The sequence below is a fragment of the Mixophyes fleayi genome, chromosome 2, assembly GCF_038048845.1.
Source record: "Mixophyes fleayi isolate aMixFle1 chromosome 2, aMixFle1.hap1, whole genome shotgun sequence".
NCBI classification, from domain to species: Eukaryota; Metazoa; Chordata; class Amphibia; order Anura; family Limnodynastidae; genus Mixophyes; species Mixophyes fleayi.
In genome coordinates this window covers 374,436,103-374,459,698 of record NC_134403.1, presented here as the reverse complement: position 1 = coordinate 374,459,698, position 23,596 = coordinate 374,436,103, and the positions used below count along the sequence as shown (strand labels likewise).

General features: G+C 44.9%; 1 protein-coding gene across 2 annotated transcripts in view; it reads right to left on the bottom strand.

Moving 5' to 3' along the window:
• Positions 1-3,546: 3,546 nt before the first annotated feature.
• GSK3B (glycogen synthase kinase 3 beta) overlaps positions 3,547-23,596 on the bottom strand; it is a 57,112-nt gene continuing 37,062 nt past the window's right edge. Inside the window, exons 3-11 of one of the 2 annotated variants that reach the window (XM_075197475.1) lie at positions 20,345-20,428; positions 17,364-17,474; positions 16,034-16,164; positions 13,817-13,923; positions 12,622-12,719; positions 9,777-9,872; positions 8,803-9,007; positions 7,685-7,783; positions 3,547-7,048 (exon numbers count right to left, since the gene is read on the bottom strand). In XM_075197475.1, coding sequence (XP_075053576.1) covers positions 6,981-7,048; positions 7,685-7,783; positions 8,803-9,007; positions 9,777-9,872; positions 12,622-12,719; positions 13,817-13,923; positions 16,034-16,164; positions 17,364-17,474; positions 20,345-20,428 — 999 coding nt within the window. In that variant the 3' untranslated portion in view covers positions 3,547-6,980. The remainder of the gene's footprint in view (positions 7,049-7,684; positions 7,784-8,802; positions 9,008-9,776; positions 9,873-12,621; positions 12,720-13,816; positions 13,924-16,033; positions 16,165-17,363; positions 17,475-20,344; positions 20,429-23,596) is intronic. The other variant, XM_075197476.1, reaches the window with a different exon arrangement.

Sequence of the window (23,596 nt, the reverse complement as noted above, 5' to 3'; positions counted from 1 at the left end):
TATGAGGTGATCAGAGTAGAGGAGAGGCGATGGTCATTGGCCGATCGCAGGGAACGGGATGGAGTGTGAATGGAGAGGAAGTTGGAGATGTATGGGGCAGTGGAGTGGGAGAGGTCCTTGTAGGTGAGCAGTTTGAAAAGGATTCTGTAGGAAAAGGGGAGCCAATGTAAGGCCAGGCAGAGAGGGAAGGCAGAAGAGGAGTGGTGGGTGAGGAAGGGGAGTCTCACAGCCGCATTAAGTAGAGTCCTAAAGCCAGTAAGGTTACAGTAATCAAGACGGGAAAAGAGGAGTGCATGGATAATGGCTTTTGTGACATCCAGAGAGAGGAAGGGCTGGATGCGGGCAATGTTGCGGAGTTGGAAGCGACAGGATTGGGCGAGATATTGATGTGGGGGTAAAGGAGATGGAAGAGTAGAGGGTGACACCCAGGCAGCAGAGTTGGGAAACAGATGAGATGGTGATTTTGTTAATAGACAATGAGCTCAGTTTTGAGAAAGCATGAAGACATCCAAGAGAGATGAGCAGAAGAGGCAGTCAGAAACACAAGGGGAGGAGGGGATCAGCAGAAGAGATGTATAGTTGAAGGTCATCAGCGTAGAGGCGATATTGGAGACCAAAAGAGGTAAGATCACTCATCAAGGTAGTGTACAGCGAAAAGATTAGTCCAAGAACCGAGCCCTGAGGAACTCCTACAAGGAGGGCAGGGGGGTGAACCAGTAATGGATACAAAGGAGCGGTTGGTGAGGTAGGAGTAGAGCCATACGAGGACAGAGCCAAGGAGGCCGAGAGAACGGGTGTGCAACAGGAGATGGTCAATGGTGTCGAAGCCAAAGCAGAGATCCAGGAGAATGAGCAGGGAGAAGTGACCCTTAGACTTAGTCAAGAGAAAGTCGTTTGTAACTTTGCCCAGGCCTGTTTCAGTAGCATGGAGGGAGCGGAAGCTAGAATAGAGAGGGTCAAGGAGAGGTGCCTAGTGAGGCAGCTGCTGACTACTCTCTCAAGTAATTTAAAGGCAAAGGGGAGAAGTGAGAAGGGTCGGTAGTTTGCGAGGTGGGTCAAGATTGGGATGTTCATGTTTCTACCAGGTGAGAAGAGAAATAATTATACCACCTGTAAAAGTTACAATGTGTCAGTAATGAGTACACCTGTGCCAAAGCAAGCAGATATGGAAAACATGCCCTGTTAGGGGTCCTGAGGACCAGGTTTAAGAAACACTGGTCTACACTCCTACAGCTTTTGCATCCATGAAGAAGGTTCATCAGTACCTGGTTTCTCCATCGATAAGCACCAAACAGCAGCTGACGACTACACGCACTCAGTGTATGAACCATATCAACATGTTGGATGTCATACATGTCACCTACTTGTTGTCTAGGTCATCGGAACAAGCACCTTCTGCTCAAACCTCTGGAATCTGTGCTCCAATAATGGTCTGTAAGGTCAGCTTTGCAGAGCCCCATAAATTTCCCAAACAGAATGATTCTGGCTGGTCAACGTCACTGGATCACCGGGGTTAGATTTAATACAGATCAGTAAATACATTATGCTTATATTTTGAAAACGCTTACATTAGGTCACCATGTCAGTCATTTTACTTATTACTTTAACTCTTAAGGCACATTAACTGAAATATACCCCGAAGCACTTAAGGGTTGTGAGGAAAGGGGATATGAAAGCCAAGAGAGCTTAAATAGAGATGGGTGTAAAAGGAAATAGACAGGTTGAACATTAGGAGCACAGAGATTTATCTAGCAGAACACGGATAAGGCATGTTCTGACATGGACACCACACGACGGAGTAATTGGGGTCATGGCCTACATACCACAAAGAACTTTAAATGCTGAAACTTCCTCACCATAGGGATCAAACGATCCACATTCCAGATGTAGCAGCTGCATTTAGCGGAGGAATTAGAATGGCCTCATACAACTGACATCATTGTCAGTGTTATTCATCAGTGTCACCACCAAATAGTTACAAGATAATCCTACCGCCACAGGATTCCGATGCATCTCCAGCTGCTGTGGAACTACAATTCCCAGCATGCTCTGCTTCTCACTGAGATACACACATACTTTTGCAATATTCTTGCATGCAGGGCTGAAATTTACCATATAGGTAAAATAGGCACAAACCTCTAGGTGGCATAAAATGGGTTTAATCGCCAATACATCTATGAGAGGTTGGGCTTTCTCAGGTACCCTGTCCTTCCGGTTTATCAGTGCTTGTACCGATTCATCTTGGGGTTCCCCCATCACTGACCACTCTATCTGGTGTTACTCAGAGCACCAGCCACACCAGGCTCGGCTTACTTTGGAGGTTGTGTAAAGCTGCTGCAGTGCCTCTTTGCTGGTTCCTCCTGACTGCTTATTCAGGGCTGCTAGGCGGCAGGTAACTCAGGGTGCTGGGTTCAACACAAGACAGCCAGGGACTGGATTAGAGTAAACTCTTATTTGTAGGAGGAGTGATGTTTATTGCTCATATGTGGCCCTTACAAGGTCTGCTGGGACACCAGTATGTGGTAGTGAGGACATAGCCAGGAGTACAATACAGAGTACAATGAGGTGCTCTTTCCACCTTTGTCATAAATTCAAATAAACACTTGATATACTGACCAATCCCAGTGGTTGATAGGAGCAGGGTGGTCATTCTGGGAGCGGGCGTTGATTGCACTGAGCCAACCAATCAGGTCTCGATTTTGACTGGCCCAATGGACTAGGACTTTCTTCTTATGTGCTGGTCATTTTCTCCACTGGTCAGATATGAGAAGCATTCAACCCCAGTGATATTACAGAATTATTCTCAGCATCAGACAATATAATTTTGGGCACAGGAAACAAGGAGCTAAAATCAGATTGCAAAAAACAATTTACAGTAATCTGTTATTTCCAAATAGCTGCGCGATACATCACCAGGACATATCCCACAGCAAGCTCCAGCGCATACACAGAACTCAACAGGATGAACATAACCACTCCCTGTCTTGCCCAGCACCCCCCCCCCCCCCAGCTATATAAGCAAATAAATGCAGTGGTCAAGGTGATGCCTTCCACCTTACATTGACTCAGATGCTAATTTACATGGGACTATCCTAGTTCAGTGCTACACAGAAGAGGCGGTACCTTCATACACTTTTTGCATTTACAAATAATATACACCAGAAAACCCTTTGCCGATATATATACACATACACACAATAAGTTATTTCCTCCATGTAAGGAGGTAAATCCAGTCACTATATTTCACAAAAAACTAATGGAATCAGGGTAATGGAGGGAAGAGCCTTGCGTGGGCGGCACGACCCTAAATTTAAATGCTTATGCGCCTACTACAACCGGAGGCAGTGTAGCACCGAATACAGCAGGTACCTAGATAGATGGGGACAGTCCACTCGTCCGTCGTACAGTCCAGCCCGGAGCAGACTGAACGGTACTATCTGGCACATAGCACACTGACACACGCCCACAACACAGTACATATAACACATACCGTGCACACACTGCCAACAGGAAACAAAATCACCCAAACACACATTCACTACTCTGGGGATTTTTATGTTTTTATATTTTTGATTTTTTTTTTTTATTTCATTTCCAGACTAAACCTACTTTTTTTTTTATTTAATGCAAAATTACAGATACCAGTTAACTGTTTCCGGAATTGTGTCACACAGAACAAAATGTATTTACAGAGAGGAAAGGGGGATGTAGGGAGAGAGGCGGCATATAGGACATTAGGCAATATACTTTCAGACATAATAAAATAAAAAATAGGCGACGGCTTCGCTCCTGGGGGGGTTCAGAGGCAGCGCAGGTCGAAATAAAATACAAATTTTTCAGTCACAAAGGCATTCAAGTAGTAATCATGTTCTACACATTGTTTCTTGAACGTGAATGCAGTATTCATAAGGTAAACCCAGTTCTAGGTGTGGAGTTTTTGCTTCAGTCTTTGTTATACACATATTTTGATGGAGTGTTCCCGGCTAGTTCATGTTTATTCGCCAAGATCGTCCATCAGTAACACACGTTGAAGCGATATTACAGGCAAAGCAGAGAAACAAAACAAAAATAAAATAATATATATATATATATATATGTATATATAATTCTATAAAGAAGAAATCACAGCTATAGGTTACATTCTGAAGCACATTTCCGATCACATCCCTTTTCCAACTCACGTCATGTAAGACTTTAAAAAAACCAAAAATGAATTAAAAAATAAAAATAAAAACCATTATTGCAGTTTTCTTTGCACAAGACAAAATAAAAATATATATATAGCGGACACGACGGCCTGAATCTGCCCTAATTAATTATTACAAATTCTCCCCCCCCCCCTCCCGCTCTGGGATCCTAGATACGGACATCCAGGAGAGATGGGGGGGGGGGGGGGCTCCATAATCCGCATGCACTGTGCTTTTATCGGGGGGTGATATTCTCTGTATAACTAGATTAGTTTATGCAATAGCGGAAAACATGGAAAGATGATCAAAACTTTAAATATTTGTACATTGGAATATGCAGAAAACCTGTGAAATTTAAGGCTGGAGACACAAAATTTCCACGTTTCTCAGCTGTGGCCACTTAACCCTTTCACAGCAGAGGCAGAAACAAAACCCCAAACAAACAAATTACTGTGTGATGTGGAGAGATGAGATAAAACCAGACACAAGAGACAAACATGCAGAAGGGATTTCCCCTGTTCGTAGCTGATTTGTAAGGAACAGAATCACTCCGTGGAACCAGAAGATGATTCTCCTACAGAACCCACAGAAACGATGATGTTGGCGCTGGGAATACGCAAGTGACACATTACAACACAGCGACACAATGCAGCGTTTAGTGACGGAACACAGGAGGTGACGGCGCGATGGCTACAGATACGCCATGGCCTTGTCTACAGGCCACCGGACAGTGCCACAGAACGCTCCAAACACCGGCCACAATATTTATTTCCAGGTCAAGAAGAAGAGTTGTAGATATTGGAGGGTACTGATGCTCTTATGTTGTTAGTAACTAAGGGCATAGGAAACGCCAACCAGTGGGGGCTGTGACGTTAATACTTGAGATCCCACCACACTGCCAGAGAGCACACAACATCCACAACAAATACTAGAGCTGCCGACTGCGACTTCAATTAACACCTGGAGAGGATCCTAAAAACACAGAGGTGCAGATTCTCACCAGTACTTGATGTGGGGGTTGGTACATGGAGCCACCCGTCCGACCCAGGTATATGTACCGTAAACAAATCAGAAAATAACCAGATCAGCCCCTGTACCATATAGACTATGTTACCGCTGTATAAACACCAAATGCCGAGACTGCAGAACCCCTACCCACCTACTACAGACAATGGGGCCGCCAATCTGGTGGATGAACCAATATTCAGGAAAATGCAGTCAATCATTTCACTAGGTACTAGCAAAATCAGAGGCACTTCATGCCTCATGCCTCAGCTCCAAGTCGATGGATAGGCTGCATTCTCGTGAAAATCCGCTACAACCACTACACGGCTGCCATCACTTTGTGACACACGGGGTACGATGTTCGTATAGTAAATGTACGGTGGGTACAACAGATGCTTGGTGCGCGCAGCAGAGCGCAGTATTCTAAGCACCGAGCGCACCTGGTGTGAGGTGTGTCTATATATACATCCCAGAAACCACATGGAGAGGATTACACAGCGAGATGCATGAACAGATTGATAGAACCAAGCTCCGAAGACAAAAGACTCAGCCGGGCAGAAAAACAGCTCATGTTCTCTATAAGACGTCTCCCACATTCAGAGCTTACGGTTTTATTCAGCCTTCCAGAACGGGCATTGTGGGGAAACAACCGGCTTCAGAGACTAAAACGAGAAGTCGGACATTACAAGACCCCATAAGTGAACTTTAGACAACATGGGCCTCAACATTCTGAGAATAGTGCAAAAGTTTGGCACAAATAGCTGCGGGCACACACATCGCACAAACGCTGCCCTATACTGGTAATATGGTGAGATAGAGGGGACGCGGGCGCCGTATATCATATGCTAATGTAGGAGTGACCCTGGCTGCAGTAGAAGGGTTAATTGGCCAGGTGGGTGCGCAGTATCATTATAGTATATAGGGCTGTAACATGCTGGATACAAGATACAACGCACAGTGGGGAGAAGCTAGGCCAGCAAACAGACTTAATGCCCATGGACACCCCACAAAGGGTGAGGTAAGTGTCGTCTGTTCCATGGTAAAATGTCCTTACTTACAAAACGGACCCCACATCCTCCAGAGTGCCCCCCCCCCGTCATACCACCCTCATTATGTAGCCCCCCGACAGGAAAGCGACATTTACAGATATACAGGAAAGCTGAGAAAGGTCTGATAGCGTTACATGAGGTGGTGCAGTACAATAAGGCACTCCGAGATTCAATCAGGTGCGATGATGGGAAACCAGTCCCCGACTCTCACTGGTCCTGGTGACTACGGCACAATCCCTAGGCTGGGGGGGGAAGGGGGGCTGAGAGGGCTTCTCTGCTGGCAAGATGGTGGCAACCAGCGCCGCCCCCAGGAAACAGGTGAGACGCTGTTCTGACCTCTCCCCTCTAACCCAGGAAACTCCTACGGAGCCAGATTTAAAAAGAAAAGAAAGAAAAGAAAAAAAAAAAAAAGAAAAAAGAAAAAACAAACAAACCTGTATTTATAGATATTTTACAAGGTTAAATAACAATAATAATAATTATAATAATAAAAAACTGAACCACTAAAATCAACAGAGGATGGAGTTTCCTTTACAGTTTATGTTTATATATATAAGTATATATATATATATATAAATATATATATATATATTTTGTTTTTTTCCTTGATAAATGTGGCCAGTGTATTGTGGAAGAGTCCAGGGTCACGGTGTGCGCTCCCCCCTCTCTCATTCCCCACCCTCTTGCTACTTTGCCCGTTTACGTTCCGCTCGTGCGAGGAGCATGCTTCGGTATTGGTTCAGGTGGAGTTGGAGGCGGATGCTGAGGCTGCGTTGTTGGTGGGCCCGCGGTCCCCCGTGTTTGAATCTGTAAGGAAAGGATAAGTGTTAGGAGGATGTGACATTCTCACACATACGTCGGGTAACTGAAACATTAACCCTGATATACGCTGTAGAGGACTGATGGTCTTGCTGTCGCATGTTGTATTCTACCACATAACGGGAGCGCTTAGATCATACTGAACATTTACAGATTATTTCCATACTGTTCCAGGCTCCCATTAATTCAATGCTGTCCCAGCCAACATGTTCCTTTACGTCTTCCACATGCCAGGCTGAAGCAATAACAACATACATGCTTTAACCAATTTATGCCAACTACTGGCATGCTAATTATCAGAGCTTCCATTATTTTTGAGGTGTAGAATTTTAAAGAGCCGTGTACTGAACATTTAGAGGGATAGAGGGATATTTGATCCCCATTAGAGATCAGAGCCACGCCACCTTCCCAGAATAGATGGAGGATGCAGTCAGCGCAACGGCTAACGGACACAGCCAGCGCTGAAACATTTGTTTTCAAGTTTGTTAGAATTTTAACGGCAACAATGTTGCACAACGATGACTCATATTGTGGGGAAATAACACAAACCTGAGGTTTCAGCGAAACGCGTCAGGGTGAATTTACACATCGTAGGACATTTAGTTGGCGCACAAGGTTTCTCACCTGACGTGGCTGGGGCGTTTGTGGGCGTAGACACAGAGGCTTGGTTTCGAGCGTGGGCTGGGATGAGAATAGATGATAAGGAAGGGTTGCTTGACAGTTCTGTGAATGAAGAGGAGAAGAAACGCTGGGTCAGAGAAAGTCTTCATGAGACACTAAACACTGCACCACCATCCCGTGTATAAAACACCAAGCTCTAATTCCATATTAAGTGGCGTAATATAGATTTCCATCCAGACACACAGACAGAGATTAATGATTGGGTAACATAACATTTCATCTTCCATCACATCTCATCTGCACACGTACAATGTCAGTTGGGTTCGATGCAACCAAATCAGGCAGAAAGCATAAAAATCCAATCAAAATCAGATCAGAGAGTATGAACATTGGCTCAGCTGGTTTTGAATAACGTGGTCTAGAACTGTTCGGTTTTATGTGGTCATTGACAAATAACTGGATATTTAGCTAAATTAGACAAACATTTTGTTCCCAAATTTGCCACTTGTCTGGCTATTCAGTGATCTTAATGTGGATCACTGCCTTAATTCTAAGCAAGGACTTGCTGATGAATGTACTTTAAATAAACCGGATACATTTTGAGAAAATGTTTAACATGATTGCAGCAAATAAATAACTCACTCAAAAATTAAACATACTACAAAGCCTCCTGTCCTCTATTTGGGCAGAGTTTCGAACCTTAGGCTGTAATACAGAATACTTCTTCCTGTCCGATGCCCACAATGGTCTAGCGCTGTGCTCAGCTAAACGGGCATCAGTGTTCTCAATGCCACACTTGGGGAATTGGACGGGAAGTACAGGGTGTGGGGGAGCATTGGGGGTCACTGCAACTGTACAGTGCATAACATAATGATCAGTGTCTATAATGAAATATTACACCCGGGGGTGGAAGGGGGTTGTCCTGTGACGAGGAGCGCACAATCCTTTAGAATCTCTCGTCCCAGGATACGTTACAATCAGTATGGTTGTAGATAATCCCTGGGGTACTGGGCAGTGAGAGGGGTAAGAGGACATCTAACCAGAAGTAGCAGACATGTCTATGACAACATAACATACATTACCACCCCCACCCACCAGCACGCCGGGTGACAGGTAAGTACCTTGAGTGGTAAAGTTAAACAGTGCAGGAAATTCACGGCCATTGGGAAGCTTTGGGTTGGGGTCTCGCAGCTCATCGAAGAAGGAGTGGGCACAGGCATCCAGAGGGGTGAGGCGGGCGGTGGGTGTGTACTCCAGCAGCCGGCTGCACAGTGCGATCGCCTCCGGTGGGGTCCGAGCTCTGAAAACCTGCAAAAAGACATAACCCTTTAAAGAAAAAAAAAAGTAGATCGGGCTGAGTGTGCGGCTCGTTAACCCTCGTCATGGAGTGATGAGATGGGTGTGAGGAGCCAGGTGAGCAATGAGTTACCGAGTCATCTGTACCGTGTGTATTGTGCTCAGACACTATTGTAACATGTAGGATATCTAGCAGTACTAATACCAGTGCCTTATAGATCACATCCAGGGTGAGGTCTGGAGGGACGATACATGGCACAATACACTGGAATATACTAAAATAATCTCCTGGAGCTGGTAGGAACTATCACACAATGTATACATGTCTATATAAATAGTTGATGATGATGATGACACACATACAGAACGATCGGAGACACACCACATATACACAAAGATACAGGGGAAGGGGAATCACACACATGTATTATATATACACACATACACTATATGGACAAAAGTATTTGGACGTTTGACCATTACACCAACAGGGACTGTAATGAAATTGTATTCAAATACATATACTGTAATATGGAGCTGGTCCTTTTGCAGTGATAACAGCTTCCACTCTTCTTGGAAGACTTTCACAAGATATTGGAGTGTTTCTGTGGAGCATTTGATATTGGATGAGAAGTCCTGGCTCGCAATCTCCGTTCCAGTTCATCCCAAAGGTGTTTGATGGGGTTGAGGTCAGAACTCATCAAACCATGTCTTTGTAGCCAAATACTTTTGTCCATTTATATTCACACACACACGGGCAGGTGGGATGTGTGTAGCGGAGGTAAGATTTGAGGCTCACCTTAGTCCAGGGGTGGGCCTTTATCTGGGGGAACTTGAACTCTGTGTAGTTGGGGTTCATTTCTCTAATCTGCTCCCGTGTCGGTGTGCCAAGGACCTGCAACAAGCCAGACTCCTGTTATCCTCCTTTTCCAGGAAGCAATATACAGTCATGAAGTATATTTTATATAATCGTACAATCTATTGTATAACAATCAGTGAAAAGACAGTCGTGGAAGAGACATCTGTCAGCTCAGACAATGAGATTATACAACTGTGAACACCTCAGTTTCTGACACAATCCTTAACAAACAGGTAACCTGCAGGGAACACGTCTGAATTACATGGTACTTGATGCGGAGCCAATGATCATAATCTGCTGGATACTCCCTGCCCAGGTCATTATAACGTCCTGTGAGGAATAGTCCCTATATAACGGACAATCTGGAAACAAAGAGTTACAGGGTGCAGCAGATTCACAGACGCATGTTTATTCCATGCAGGGAAATACCGGCTTTATTTTACACACAACCGATCTGCCCCATGTAAGATTCGCTTCGCTGCCGCACAACAGATATTTCAAAAGTCGCAAAATGTAAAACTCTAAAACAGACAAACATTGTCAGCAACTTGAAAAGAGGGGACCAACCAATCAGACACCGTATCCCTGAAATTCCAAAACCTCGTATGATTTACTTACAGATGTACCGACCCTCTACTGCAGGACTCCGAGTCACTAGGGGCTTCTTAGTTAATGAGTTACTTTATTATCATCATGTTTACAGTCCCGACTTCTCATTGTGCAGACTAAGAGTCAGGCGGATTTCATTACTACATAAATAACCGATGAGAAACGAAGATAAAAGTACTACTTAACAATATTAAGACAGTACTTTGGAAATGATGGCTTCATCTTTAACAACAACCTGTAAACACTTAATTGTCTGACTTTTTTACATTCGCACACAGTTATAACACACTTGCAGGCAAGTTTTAAAGCACAGACATTACACCAAATCGTAACACTTATGATGATTACAGGCAGCTCTAGAGAGAAGATGCTGTAACCCCATGTGATTCCTTGTTTAACAGAATTAGGATGCGGTTACAGTTCCTGGAAGAAATAGGAAAAATATCTGCATTGGAAACTGTGTTGTGTACTTTATGACCGCAGTAAGAATCTGCCATATTCCAGCATCCATAAGACACCGATAATATTCAGTGCTGAGTGATGTTACATCAGAGGATGCCATGGTACGCTCACAGTGATTCACAGCCTGTTCTCCTATCCGCAGTGGCAGACTGTACACGCTTTGAAGTGTAAGGTTTAATCTAAATTTAGTCCTTGTTTGACGATATTGTGAGGACAGGAGACGCTGGTACAGACAGACCCATCTCCAGAGCTCACACATTGAGCTTCTCTAAGGAAGCCTAAATCATCTGCAATGGTCACCTAATAATACCCTCCCATCCCCCCAAAAAAATTACATCTCCTGGTGAGCTCAGGATGTTATCAATGTGTTAAACCCAAAAACAGCAGTGTCATCTGAACCTGTGTGTGATCTCTCGTGCTGACACTAGAGGGCGGCAGATAGATTATTCCCCATCATTAGATCATGATCCTGAATCTGCGGATCCAACGCTGGAGATAAAATATCTTACAGATAAACTGCACGTTGCCTTATATGAAGGCGTGTTCTGCAATATGCACATATATACAATTCCATGAACATATCAGTATTCAGAGTGATTTACAAAGCAGATATTTTTCTTAGGCAAAGCGAACTCCAATAATATAATTATTAGTCCTTTACATTTGTATTACTGCAGGAAAGAAGAATCGAGTTGGATTTATAAAGAGATAAGTGAGGGATGTGGGGGTGTTTGTTATTACATCTCATAGTTGTTAGTACCACTGGCTCTCTCATGTAATGGACACATCCGTAGATTGGGCAGGAGCACGGCAGTAAGTGTAGTACACGTCCTGGAGACGTAAGGGGCTGCCTAGGAGGGGTACATTGTGCCTCCATTACACCTGGTGTTAAGAAACAAGCTGAAGACTATGATCATTAGATTGTATCTTTAAATAAAGGGAAAAATAAATAGTAACAGGATAGCATGGTCTATGTGTATGGTCTGTTCTTGTACTTTACAGCACATAAAGCTGATCGGTAAATGATATGGTGCAGGTTTATCTATGTGATATGTTATGTTGGTAAACCAGATACTGCACCAATCTATTACATCGGCTTTATGCCACGGCTGCTCCGACATCTCGCTGGCGAGACGTTTTCACAAGAACTAGCCCCACATTTCCTCCAGAATTCAATGCAAGGAACTCCCCCTCACCGGCACCTACACCCTCCCCCCCCCCCCCCCCCCCACACACACATCTCTGACCTTACTATGTGACCTTCTCCCTCCCGTCTGATAACCACCTCTTACTCCCACACCCCGCCTGATCAGACGCTCCCCAATCCCCAAGTAACCACCTCTTCCCTATAAAATACCCCCCACCTGAAACTACCGGCTCCAGTCCCATCTCCACTCCTATCTCACTAGCTCCTATTTTCTTACGTCTAGACTGTAAGCTCTTAGGACCAAGATCCTCTTTACCCTCTGTCACCCTCACAGACACTTATTCTGCTTTAAGTGCGACTGGATTCGTATGGTTTGTCATCCACCTTACAACTAATCTACTCGGACAGACCAATCATAGAACAGAAGACAATGTAACACAACCAGGTTTGTGTTACACGTATGTAGCAGTGTGTATATTTAAGAAATATTTAACATGACTTACATACAGAATGGAAGGCTGAGGAGTAACACATTATAACATAATAATATGTACAGGTATCACTCACCTTAATAATCTCTACCAGCTGGTCCACTCCGCTGTCCCCGGGGAAGATGGGCTGACCCAGGAGGAGCTCCGCCAGAACGCAGCCCGCTGACCACACATCTAAGGGCACATAAGGAGGGACCGTCAGTGACTGGTAGCTCACAGGGCAGCACCGGCACAGCCGGGTAACTATCATTGTGTCTATCCATACATTGAGACTGAGGAGCACTGACTGTGTCTTCTGCATTACTAGAATTTCTGGTGTGTTTGTGATCTGCTATTTGTATATTATGTAAAGGAATTACATCCTGCTAAGAGAACGATCATTTATGCAGCACTGGAGCAACGGCTGACTATACGCAGACATAAAATAAAGTTATCCTCCTCTGTGACGTAGGACACTCTGGGGCTGACGACTAGCTGCGTGCTGTCCGACATCACCGTGGCCCCCTCGCTATCCGCGGCCCCCTCGCTATCCGCGGCCCCCTCGCTATCCGTGGTGCGGTACCTGTCATACGGTTACACACGGAGGATATGGACAGTGCTGGGCGGTGAGAGCACAGATGGAAACGCGGACGCTACGGATGGACTATTAGCCACTCAGCAGATGTCCGTGTGATTGATATACAGCAGTTACAGTCAGCAATACTCCCATTAGAGAGAGGAATAATGACTTGTGTATAAGGTACAGAGGAGAGTGCAGCAGGGCCATTAGCACAGCGCACGTGGTGTCAGCGCGGTGGGTGTTACAGGACATTAGTTATATACACAGTGGCGCAGTCGGCACTTTCTGTTTGCTCCCACACATACTGGTAGGTCAACGCCTGGGGTATTAATCGTCCGAGCGGACTGAAGGCTTAACGAGCTGCCTGTTCTCCATCACTGACCTAGTCCCATAAACATGCAGAGATTTTGGATAAAAGTCCGCTCTGATAGCACTGTCCAGAGGCTGCTCTTATCCTTGGGGCCAACAACAAATTTCTATCCAAAAATGACTGCACATTAATAGGCCCTATACAAAGGCACAGACCACTCTGCTACATATAGATTATACATTGGCACAGTGCTTACTGGCAGCCCTGGCACTGAGAGATTCCATATGTCCCAAACTGATACCAGTCTCCATATAACCACCTAACTGGCAATTGTGTTTCTATCCACGATCTCACCCCCCCGTCAGTAACACATAAAACACCCCTAATAGAACAAACTCTTACCTATGCTGGAAGTGTAATCAGTGGCCCCAAAGATCAACTCTGGAGCCCGATAGTACCGAGAGCAGATGTAGGAGACGTTGGGCTCCCCGCGGACCAACTGCTTCGCGCTGTAAGACAAGGAGGGCGATGAGAGGGCGTGAAGATTATAAGACTATACGCCTCTTTGCAGCACATATCACAACGGACCTGGCAGAAATCATGTATAGAAGTCTGACCTGACCTTCCCATGGGAAACGTAGGTACCGAATCGTAATATCAGCTATACTCAGACACTGCACCAATCACACACCTGCTGTCACTGAGCAGGTATATGAAAGCCTTGCCGATTGGTTGACGTGGTCACAGACAAATGTTTGCTAAATTAAATGTTAGTAAGTGAGCCCTATTATATTATTACTGTCAATATATTACTCAATGCAGGGAAATAAAGGAAAAAACACAACTTAAAAGACAAATTCATTTTCTAAAAACTGTCCAGTAAAACACATGGGGGTAACAGACAAGGTCCATAATAACATCATTCAGCAGCTTGGTAATAAAATGTCAGTGTTGCCATTATACAAGCAGGTAACAATGTGCTCATACTCCTGTGTCTGCAATCATCTATTTGCACAGAAGTCTGAAACTAAAGAACAGGAGCAGAAAGTAACTTGCCGTGCTCTGCGTTGTCATTTGTACTTTTTGTCCTAAGTCAGACACAATCATCCACTTAGTGATTTAATTATTTTTTGTTTTATTCACTATCACCTGTATAATTAAAGACTTGATAACACATGATGGTCCAGCTCTTCCCATGTCACATATTACAGTACAACAGACAATGGTCCTGTCCTGCAGGTATCAAGGTCTTCCACTTACATGAGACTCATCCACTATATGATAACGATGGACTGCTCTGGTTGCCTATAATCATGATGACTAGTATGGCTGTAAGTGGAGCCTCTGTGACTGTAAATGAGGGATAATTGTTGGGTTGCTTCAGTGACCAAGACAGCTCAACAAGCAACACATCAGTAAAGGGCAGCAGTGGGCAGAAGGGCGACGCCAGGATCCCGATATCCGGCATTAGAACAGATGAGCGACTGCCGATGAAGCGTTGGCCGAGCAGCCGGTTATCAAGAACTGTCTGCGATATTCTGCTCTACAGAGCACTCATCTGTGAGGCTGCACCAGTCACACCCGGGAACACGTCTCTGTACAGTGGAGGAAGGAGATCCTCACTCAGGTACATATACACTGAGTGCTGGTTTCCAACAGTGAAGGGTTCTAGTAGCTCCGTATTGGTGTGGGGGGAATTTCCTGGCACTGCTTGGGTGCAGTCCAGGATGACAATACCCCCATCCCAAGATCACATGTGGTCACCCCATGGTTTAATGAGATGGCACAGATATTATTCATGTCCTTCTCCGTCATCCCATCCGAACCCACCATAAGCCAGGAGTCCGTTCATCCCTCCAGACATTAGCAGACTCCGTCCCATGGTGCAGACAGGCTGCAGTGGCCGCCTGCCGAGGCCAGACATCTTATTAAGCGACTTTAAACTGGTGTTTCCTGTTTGCTGGGGGGGGATGGGTCGCCCACCTGGGTTGTGGGGCACCTATAATATTACATATCATGTGACTTTGGCCAAATTCATTGAACCAGGAGGCAGAGAACAGAATCCAGAGACAGACCAGGAATATCTGCTGTATACACATGTAGCCCAGTACAGGAGGGCAGAGCACAAGGTCCAAGAGTAATGCGTCAAATATACCAAAATACCAGTTGTCCAACTAGAAAGTGAATGAGCCCCGTCCCTTGGATATAGTTGTGTTGTGAACAGCGGACTCTCACGGCTGTAAAGTATTTTCACAGCATTAATGTTACATTACGAATAGGTGCCTGGTGGATGGGGTAATATATGGAATTAAGAAACGCTGAACAGTAACCAATAACATGTTACACGGGGAATACACATTCATCTATGTATAATCACCTGTAGATAATATCTGTATACACCGGGATACGTCTCTGTTCTTTAGGAAAAATTGTATATTACAAGGAGTAATGCACCCCGTACTGTGACTTACTACAGATACTACAAGTCATCTCAGAGACCTGTGACCTGTATGAAGGCAACTCCTGTACGGTCACACAACTCCTCGGTGACTTCTAATATCCATCTAACTTACAGTAAGGAGGACAGATTAATACAAAGCTGGAGAAGGGGGCACTTACCTGCCAAAGTCGCAGAGCTTTAGTACAGCTGTGTCGGGGTCCAGCAGCAGGTTCTGTGGTTTGATATCCCGGTGGCAGATCCCAAAGGAATGGATATAAGCTAAACTGCGGAACAGCTGATACATGTACAACTGTAAGACAAGCAGAGAGAGGTGGTCAGTGCGTGCGGAGATCCTGCTCAGACCTACACGGCTTCTACAGAGTAAACACCTAACTGCATCTACTGGACCAGTAAATATCTCCCCACGTACGTTCTGCACAGACATAGTTACAGTTTTCAATATTTTAGTTAAACAAAGAGTTAAGTTGCCTAATGCTTAAATATTTTTCTTCCGTTCTAGCCCAGCACAATGATGTGGATTTGGATTGTGTATGAGAAGGAATTGAGAGCTTATAAATTACGTTACAATGATGGGCTAGTTATCTACAATCAGCAGCATAGATAGGGCTTAGTGATTGGAACCAAACAGCTGACAGATCACCCATTTTCCATGTCAGAATAGCGGCTTTGCATACAGGAGTCGGCACTTTCTATATAACACCATCTATTACACCTATAAATAAACCGCATAGGATCGCACGGAGCTCTGTCCAGTGCAGTGAGAGGAGACCATTAGGGAGTTGGAGATAAAGTAGACATGTAGGAAGGAGACCATCTAATGTCAAGAACTGGTCTGACACAGCTACAAAAACTGCAACTTAACCGCAGGACACAAAGGGAGGGAATGACAAACATGGACGTTTCTTTCAGGTATACAAAAGAAACAGAACCAACCCTGTATGTCCATCAAACACCACGTACATGAAAGGGCCCTGAGCGAAGGTCTGAGCAGACGAGAGGCAGGAAGGAGCTAATACTACTGGGAGGACAGGTCGTACACGTACAAGTAGACTCTAATCAATAAATGACCAGAAGACATCTAAATCTCCCCAACCTCAGCTGTATCTCAACTACTAATAAAGATGTGATAAGCGGAGACGAGCATGTTATCACTGCCGCTTTCATATAAGGCAACGTGTGTATTACATTTCATAGATTCTATGGTTCACAAGTCGGGATGGAGAATAATGCAGAACTCAGGGGCCAAAGAGTGAAATCTCGGGGCCAGGACAGGTGTGTGTCCATCAACATCAATAGAAATGACTTGGCTACATCAATTCACAGCAGTGCTGGTGCCCTTGTACTATGTATCCTCTCCTGGAGATGGGAGTTAGTTGTAATAACCCTTCAGATATATAACAAGTACAAGGAATCCCCAGCGATAGACACTAGTATGAATGTGTTGCTGCCCCACCCTCCGATGAAACAATACAGCGGATGTCTAACTACCTTGACATAGATCATGGGGAGAGCCTGCTTTGCCCGGCTGTAATGTCTCGCAACTCTGTACACCGTTTCCGGAACGTAGTCCAGCACCAGATTTAGATAGACCTCATCCTTCTGCAAGATATAAGACACAGGCCAGTGAGTAAGAGACAGACATGGTCTATTTAGTACAAAAAACAGACAAACACGAGTCAGTAAGAAACAGACAGAGCCCAGTGATTAGAAGACAGAGACAAACGAGAGGGCGAGACAAGTTCTAAATATCAAATATACTTCTAAACATTTCTCAGTGTTAAACTAATCCACTCCAATGAAAAACTAATTGATCTCTGTGCTGCTGGGGAACCCCACTCATTCCACAATATAACTCAGTCTGTGACTTCCTGCTTGCCTATATTCCCCTCCTCACATCATGTCACTGCTCCTGTCACATGCAGCCCTGTCCTCACTAACACATCACTCATCTCCTGATATACTCTGTGCTGCTGGAGGACCCTGCTCCTTCCACTATATAACTCTCAGTCTGTGTCTTCCTGCTGCCTCCATTCCCCTCCTCATATCAGGTCACTGCCCCTGTCCTCTCTACCACATCACAAGTAGTAGCTGGTATATGATGGAGAAGGACGTAGTGTAGTGTAACAATGTAACAAGCAGACCATCCTTTCTAGTCTTCGTGGAAAAAAAAGTTCCATCTAATTATTTCTTTCAAGTAATATTACACCGGACTAAGTGTGGACACAGCAGTGAGATTACAAGATGTGTTATACAATAGGTTTATAGTAAGAATGACACAGTACAGACATCTTACTACCCCAGGAAGCTCTCACATACACATTTTATAAACCCTACAAAGAAATAAAATGTAATTTCAATGATCCTCAACACACTAAGGGATAAATGTATTATGGTCCGATTTTTTCAACTCGCTGTAAATCAGCGAGTTTACAGCTAAAATTTAAGTTTCCCTTCACAAGCCAGCGCCGCTTTAAGTTTTAGCTGTAAACTCGACGATTTCCAGAGAGTTGAAAAAAATTGGACCATAATACATTTACCCCTAAGAGTCCAAAATGTTAAACCCCGTTCTTAAAGGAACAGCGCCGTACGCTCTCAGGGCTGCATGAAAAGTACATTACAGATGGGACAATGGACTCCCAGCACTGACATCTACAGCGTTAATGCTGCATGTACAACGCTAGAATGCAGCACGCCCTATTTTTAATACACTAATGTGCACTACTAATAATATTTCATTAATATTTTGTATTTGTAATGCGCATGTAAAATCCGAAAGGCATGTAATCACAGGTTAGTCTCCACGTGGTTCTATCCGTGTCCCCAGCACGTGTGTGCATCAGGATCACTGCAGCAGTAATGTAGGAGGCGTCAGGGTCGGGGGATGGTATAATTCCTAGAAATCTCCACATCTCCCTGCAGTACAATCAGCTCCAGCTACTCACAGGATATTTATAGTCGCTCATCACACAGAACTATTTGAAATGTTGGCACAAGGAAGAATCCAGCATCTAGGATTCTGGGGGCTGTTAGACTCTCTCAGATACATGAAATGACGGGAGGGTCTGATGGGCTCACACAGTGCTCTCTGCACAGACCTTCCAGGGAGGAGAAGGGGTTAACGTCATGTGAGAGGACTTTAAAGTGGCCCATCAGCCACATATGTTACGTGTTAACCATCCAGGATCATCTTATTGTACAGGAGCAGTACAAGTGGGCCCCCGTTCCCTATATACACTACACTAGAGCTGCCCCTGTCGCAGTAAGTGCTGTTACTGTGGAGTGGAAACATTAAGGTTTCCCTCCACTGGAGCTAAGAGGCCAACAGCCAACTATGACAAATATCCCCAGAACGTTAATTAGGGGCAACAGCAGCTCAGCCACGAAGCGGAAGCTGTTCACGCTGCTAACGGGACCAAGTGCTGATGTGCGTAAAAATAATCTGTTCTTGGTGGCTACACTCACTGCAGAGTTACAAACGGCCTCTGGAACCACCGTCAGCACAAGAACTGTTTGTTGGGAGCTTCACGTATTGGGGTTCCATGGCCGAGCAGCAGCACACAAGCCTAAGATCACCATGTGCAAAGCCAAACGCCAACTGGAGTGTTGTAAGCACACCGTCACCGGACACTGGAGTGATGAATTACACTTCGCCATCTGGCAGTCCGCTGGATGAATCTGGGATTGGCAGATACCAGGAGAACACTTCCTACCCAATTACGCACCGACAACTGTGATGTTTGGTGGAGGAGGGATGATGATCTGGGTTATTGGTCATGGTTTGGCCTGAGCCTCTTAGCTCCAATGAAGGGAAATCTTACAGCATAAAATTACATTTTAAATTATTGTATACGTCTATCTTTGTGGGCAGTTTGGAGAAGGCCCTTTCCAGTTTCATCATGGCAGCGCCCCAATGCACAAAGGGAGATCAATAAAAAATTAAAAAAAATTTGGGGAGGAAGAAATGACTGACCTGCAGAGTACTGACCCCCAACCCATGGAACAATTTTTGGAAGAATTTTAATGCCGTCTGAGCCCCACCTTGACCTAACCATTGGCCAACGCCAGCGTCGATCTCACCATTGGCCAACGCCGGCGCCACATCTTGATTTTACCATCGTCCAACGCCAGCGCCCGACCTCACTATCCCCGAACGCCAGCGCCCGACCTCACTAAGGCTCTTGTGGCTGAATGAATGTGAATCTCTGCTGCCATGTTCAAAAATCTAGTGGAAAGCTTTCCCACAAGAGTGGGGGCTGTTATAGCAGGGGGAGGGTACTCCATATTAATGCCCATGGTCCTGGAATGAGATGTTCAACTAACTATGGATGATCGGGTGCCCATATACACTGTTATTTACATTACTCCTACATATTATGCAGCTCTGTACATATTCTGTGTAATCATTTCCATTAGTCCCTGTCCCAGGGGATGACCGGCCAGGGCCCGGGCACGGCATACAGACCACTCACCTTCTCTCCACTGGAATAGAAGAAGTAACGGAGCCGCACGATATTACAGTGATCCAGCTTCCTCATGATCTGCAGCTCTCGGTTCTGGAAAACAACAAAACACTGTAAGGAATCTGTATTATTTCTCTTCACATCAAGTCTGACTGAGCAGAAATAGATCATCATCACCATTTATTTATATAGCGCCACTAATTCCGCAGCGCTGTACAGAACTCACTCACATCAGTTCCTGCACCATTGGAGCTTACAGTCTACATTCCCTAACATACACACACACACACACATACAGACTAGGGTCAGTTTGATAGCAGCCAATTAACCTACCAGTATGTTTTGGAGTGTGGGAGGAAACCAGAGCACCCGGAGGAAACCCATGCAAACACGGGGAGAACATACAATCTCCACACAGATAAGGCCATGGTCGGGAATTGAACTCATGACCCCCGTTATTATGCGGTAATGTGGGATCTTTGTACTTTAAGTGACACAATCTATGAACACAATAGTAAGGAGGTAATGGAGTAGCAGCAGTCACATTCTGGATGAGGGTAACATATTCGGTGTATACCGACAGCTGGGCAGTGTCCTCAGACGCCCTCCTCTACAGGGTAATGTAATCACTGCACCCACAGCAGACACAGTGAGCAGTGGGGTAACACAGGGTGTTATGCTGTGAGCAGGACTGGGCACTGCACGCTGCCCACTGACGGGTAAGGTAAGAAGACAACCTGTGCTATGACCACACATACAACACATGATGGAGCGTCTCACAGACAGTGGTGGAGAGAGACTGACTACACCAGCTGTGCATCCTCCCAGCGCCTGTCAATAGAATCCACCTTGTGGGAAAGGTCAGCACTAAGTGATCAGCTCCAAGTGATGGGATAGAACAGGTGTAAATATAACATCAATCACAAACAGGGGGGTGATGATCATTACAGGGGAGGCCCGGGACGGCTATTGGACCAAAATTCTCCCATCCTCTTACCCCGAGCCACTGATACCAGGAGGATCCGCTCTGGGGGATATAAAGAGGGCAGAGGGTCTGCGATGGGGCTGATTATAGCGACGTGGAGGTAATCTTCTACCAGCATCAGGCCTCACCATAAAGGTGACCTATCACCTACGCACAAAGCTGCCGCCTTGTGGCCTGAACCAATATTCAGCTTATTAACTCTACATCCTAACAAATGCAGAGACCTTACCTGACCACTGCCATGCGGGAGAGCTATGTCTGCGCCTAAACGTGGCTTTTAGATGAGTTCATTCAGGTGCAGTTAAATAGTTGATGTAAAGAGCAGAGGGTGTTAACCTTGGGAACAGACAGAAAAAGTACGGCACATGCATGATATCTGCGCTACCACAACTGGTGCTATCGTAGCTTGCGATGAGCACCCTCTTACCGCTTTGTTTCTTATGGCACCAGATCAACTCATTTTAGTAATACACAGTAATGCGCCCACAAGCAAAATGGAGATTTACATTGCAGATCCAGATATTTACATGATCGTAAGGGACATTCTGTTGATATTTTTGTGGCAGTAATTTATACCTTTTATAAACACCCACCAAAAAATGGGATCCCTATTGTCAACTGAACCTAATGTTTTCAATTCTATTCACAAAACGTGCGTTTTTGCTGTAACACAAAACATTAAGGCAGATAAAGTAATTTGGTTTGGATTTTTGGATTCGGGAGAAAGAGTTACCTTAGGGGTCCAAATTTTGTGACAATTCCTTAATAAAACACCCGCGGTACTTCAAATAAACTAGATAAAGAAGCTGCAATTAGTAAATTATTTAATAAATTGAAAAATCAATATTTAATCAACTAATTGTCAGACAGTGGAGATATTTGGCAGAAATAGTGGTTTTGACATCATCTCTTAACTAAAAAATTTTTGAACAAATCTGAGATGGGTGGTGGGCAATTCATTTTCTTTTGGGTGATCTGATGTGGAATGAACCTGTTTACATATTTATAGGGGCAATTCTACTGAAAACACGACAAACTACACCCGTGATGGCCCCTGCCGCCTCCCATAGCCTATTTAGGACACAAATGAGGTTTGAGAAGTCCTAAAAAGACAGCAGCTTTACCACAGTGGTACCAGCGGGACCCAGCCTCCTACCGGCCTGTACACGGCATCTATGCAGCGTCTACACATTTGTTAGTAAATGTCCTTTAGAAGCGACTTCAGAATTCCCAAGATGACACCGGTCCATAACAGGACGTAGAAATATATTATTTCAAACCTATTATTTAGCTCACGAATACACAGGATTTCTCATACGTGAAGGTCATAACGTTTCTTTTCTTGCAGTTTTTCAGAGTGTAAAACTTTTTCACGTAGAACCAGCAGGAGATGGAGGAAAATAATGAATAACAGAGTGTCCCAGTTCCCATCGGCTGATGACAGTTTCAGTAAGTATCTCAGCCTCACGTCCTCAGAATAGAGCTCTACATTAATAAAATATCAAACACACTGACCAATCTGTCCGACATTTAGCCCTTGGTTATAACAGAACATTTTGCACTTTGCAGGCAAATTACAAAAAGGTTCATTTTATGATGGATTCTGAAAATTGTTCCTCTCAAATGAGAAGAAGATCAAAGCAGGAATACTATTTCAGGGGCTACATTAAAGGCTTCAATCAATCTAATTATTAAACAGAACATTTACCATCCTCATTTATTTATATAGCGCCACTAATTCTGCAGCGCTGTACAGAGAACTCACTCACATCACACCTGCCCCATTGGAGCTTACAGTCTAAATTCCCTAATATAGACACACACAGAGACAGGGGGTCAAATTGATAGCAGCCTACTAGTATGTTTTTGGCATGTGGAAGGAAAACGGAGCACCCGGAGGAGCGAACGATCCAGAGCACGGCGCGCAGCCAGAGCAAACGATCCAGAGCACGGCGCGCAGCCAGAGCAAACGATCCAGAGCACGGCGCGCAGCCAGAGCAAACGATCCAGAGCACGGCGTGCAGCCAGAGCAAACGATCCAGAGCACGGCGTGCAGCCAGAGCAAACGATCCAGAGCACGGAGCGAACGATCCAGAGCACATGTGCAGCCGGACCGAACGATGCTGACAACAAGGTACAGAGATTAAGCCAGATACAGACACAGATCTGCCTTATCATGCTGATTAATGAGCGAGATTTACTGATCTGTTCTAGAATGAATAAACATACAGAGATCTGTCATATTGTGCTGACAGCAGAGTGAGGCATGGACACAG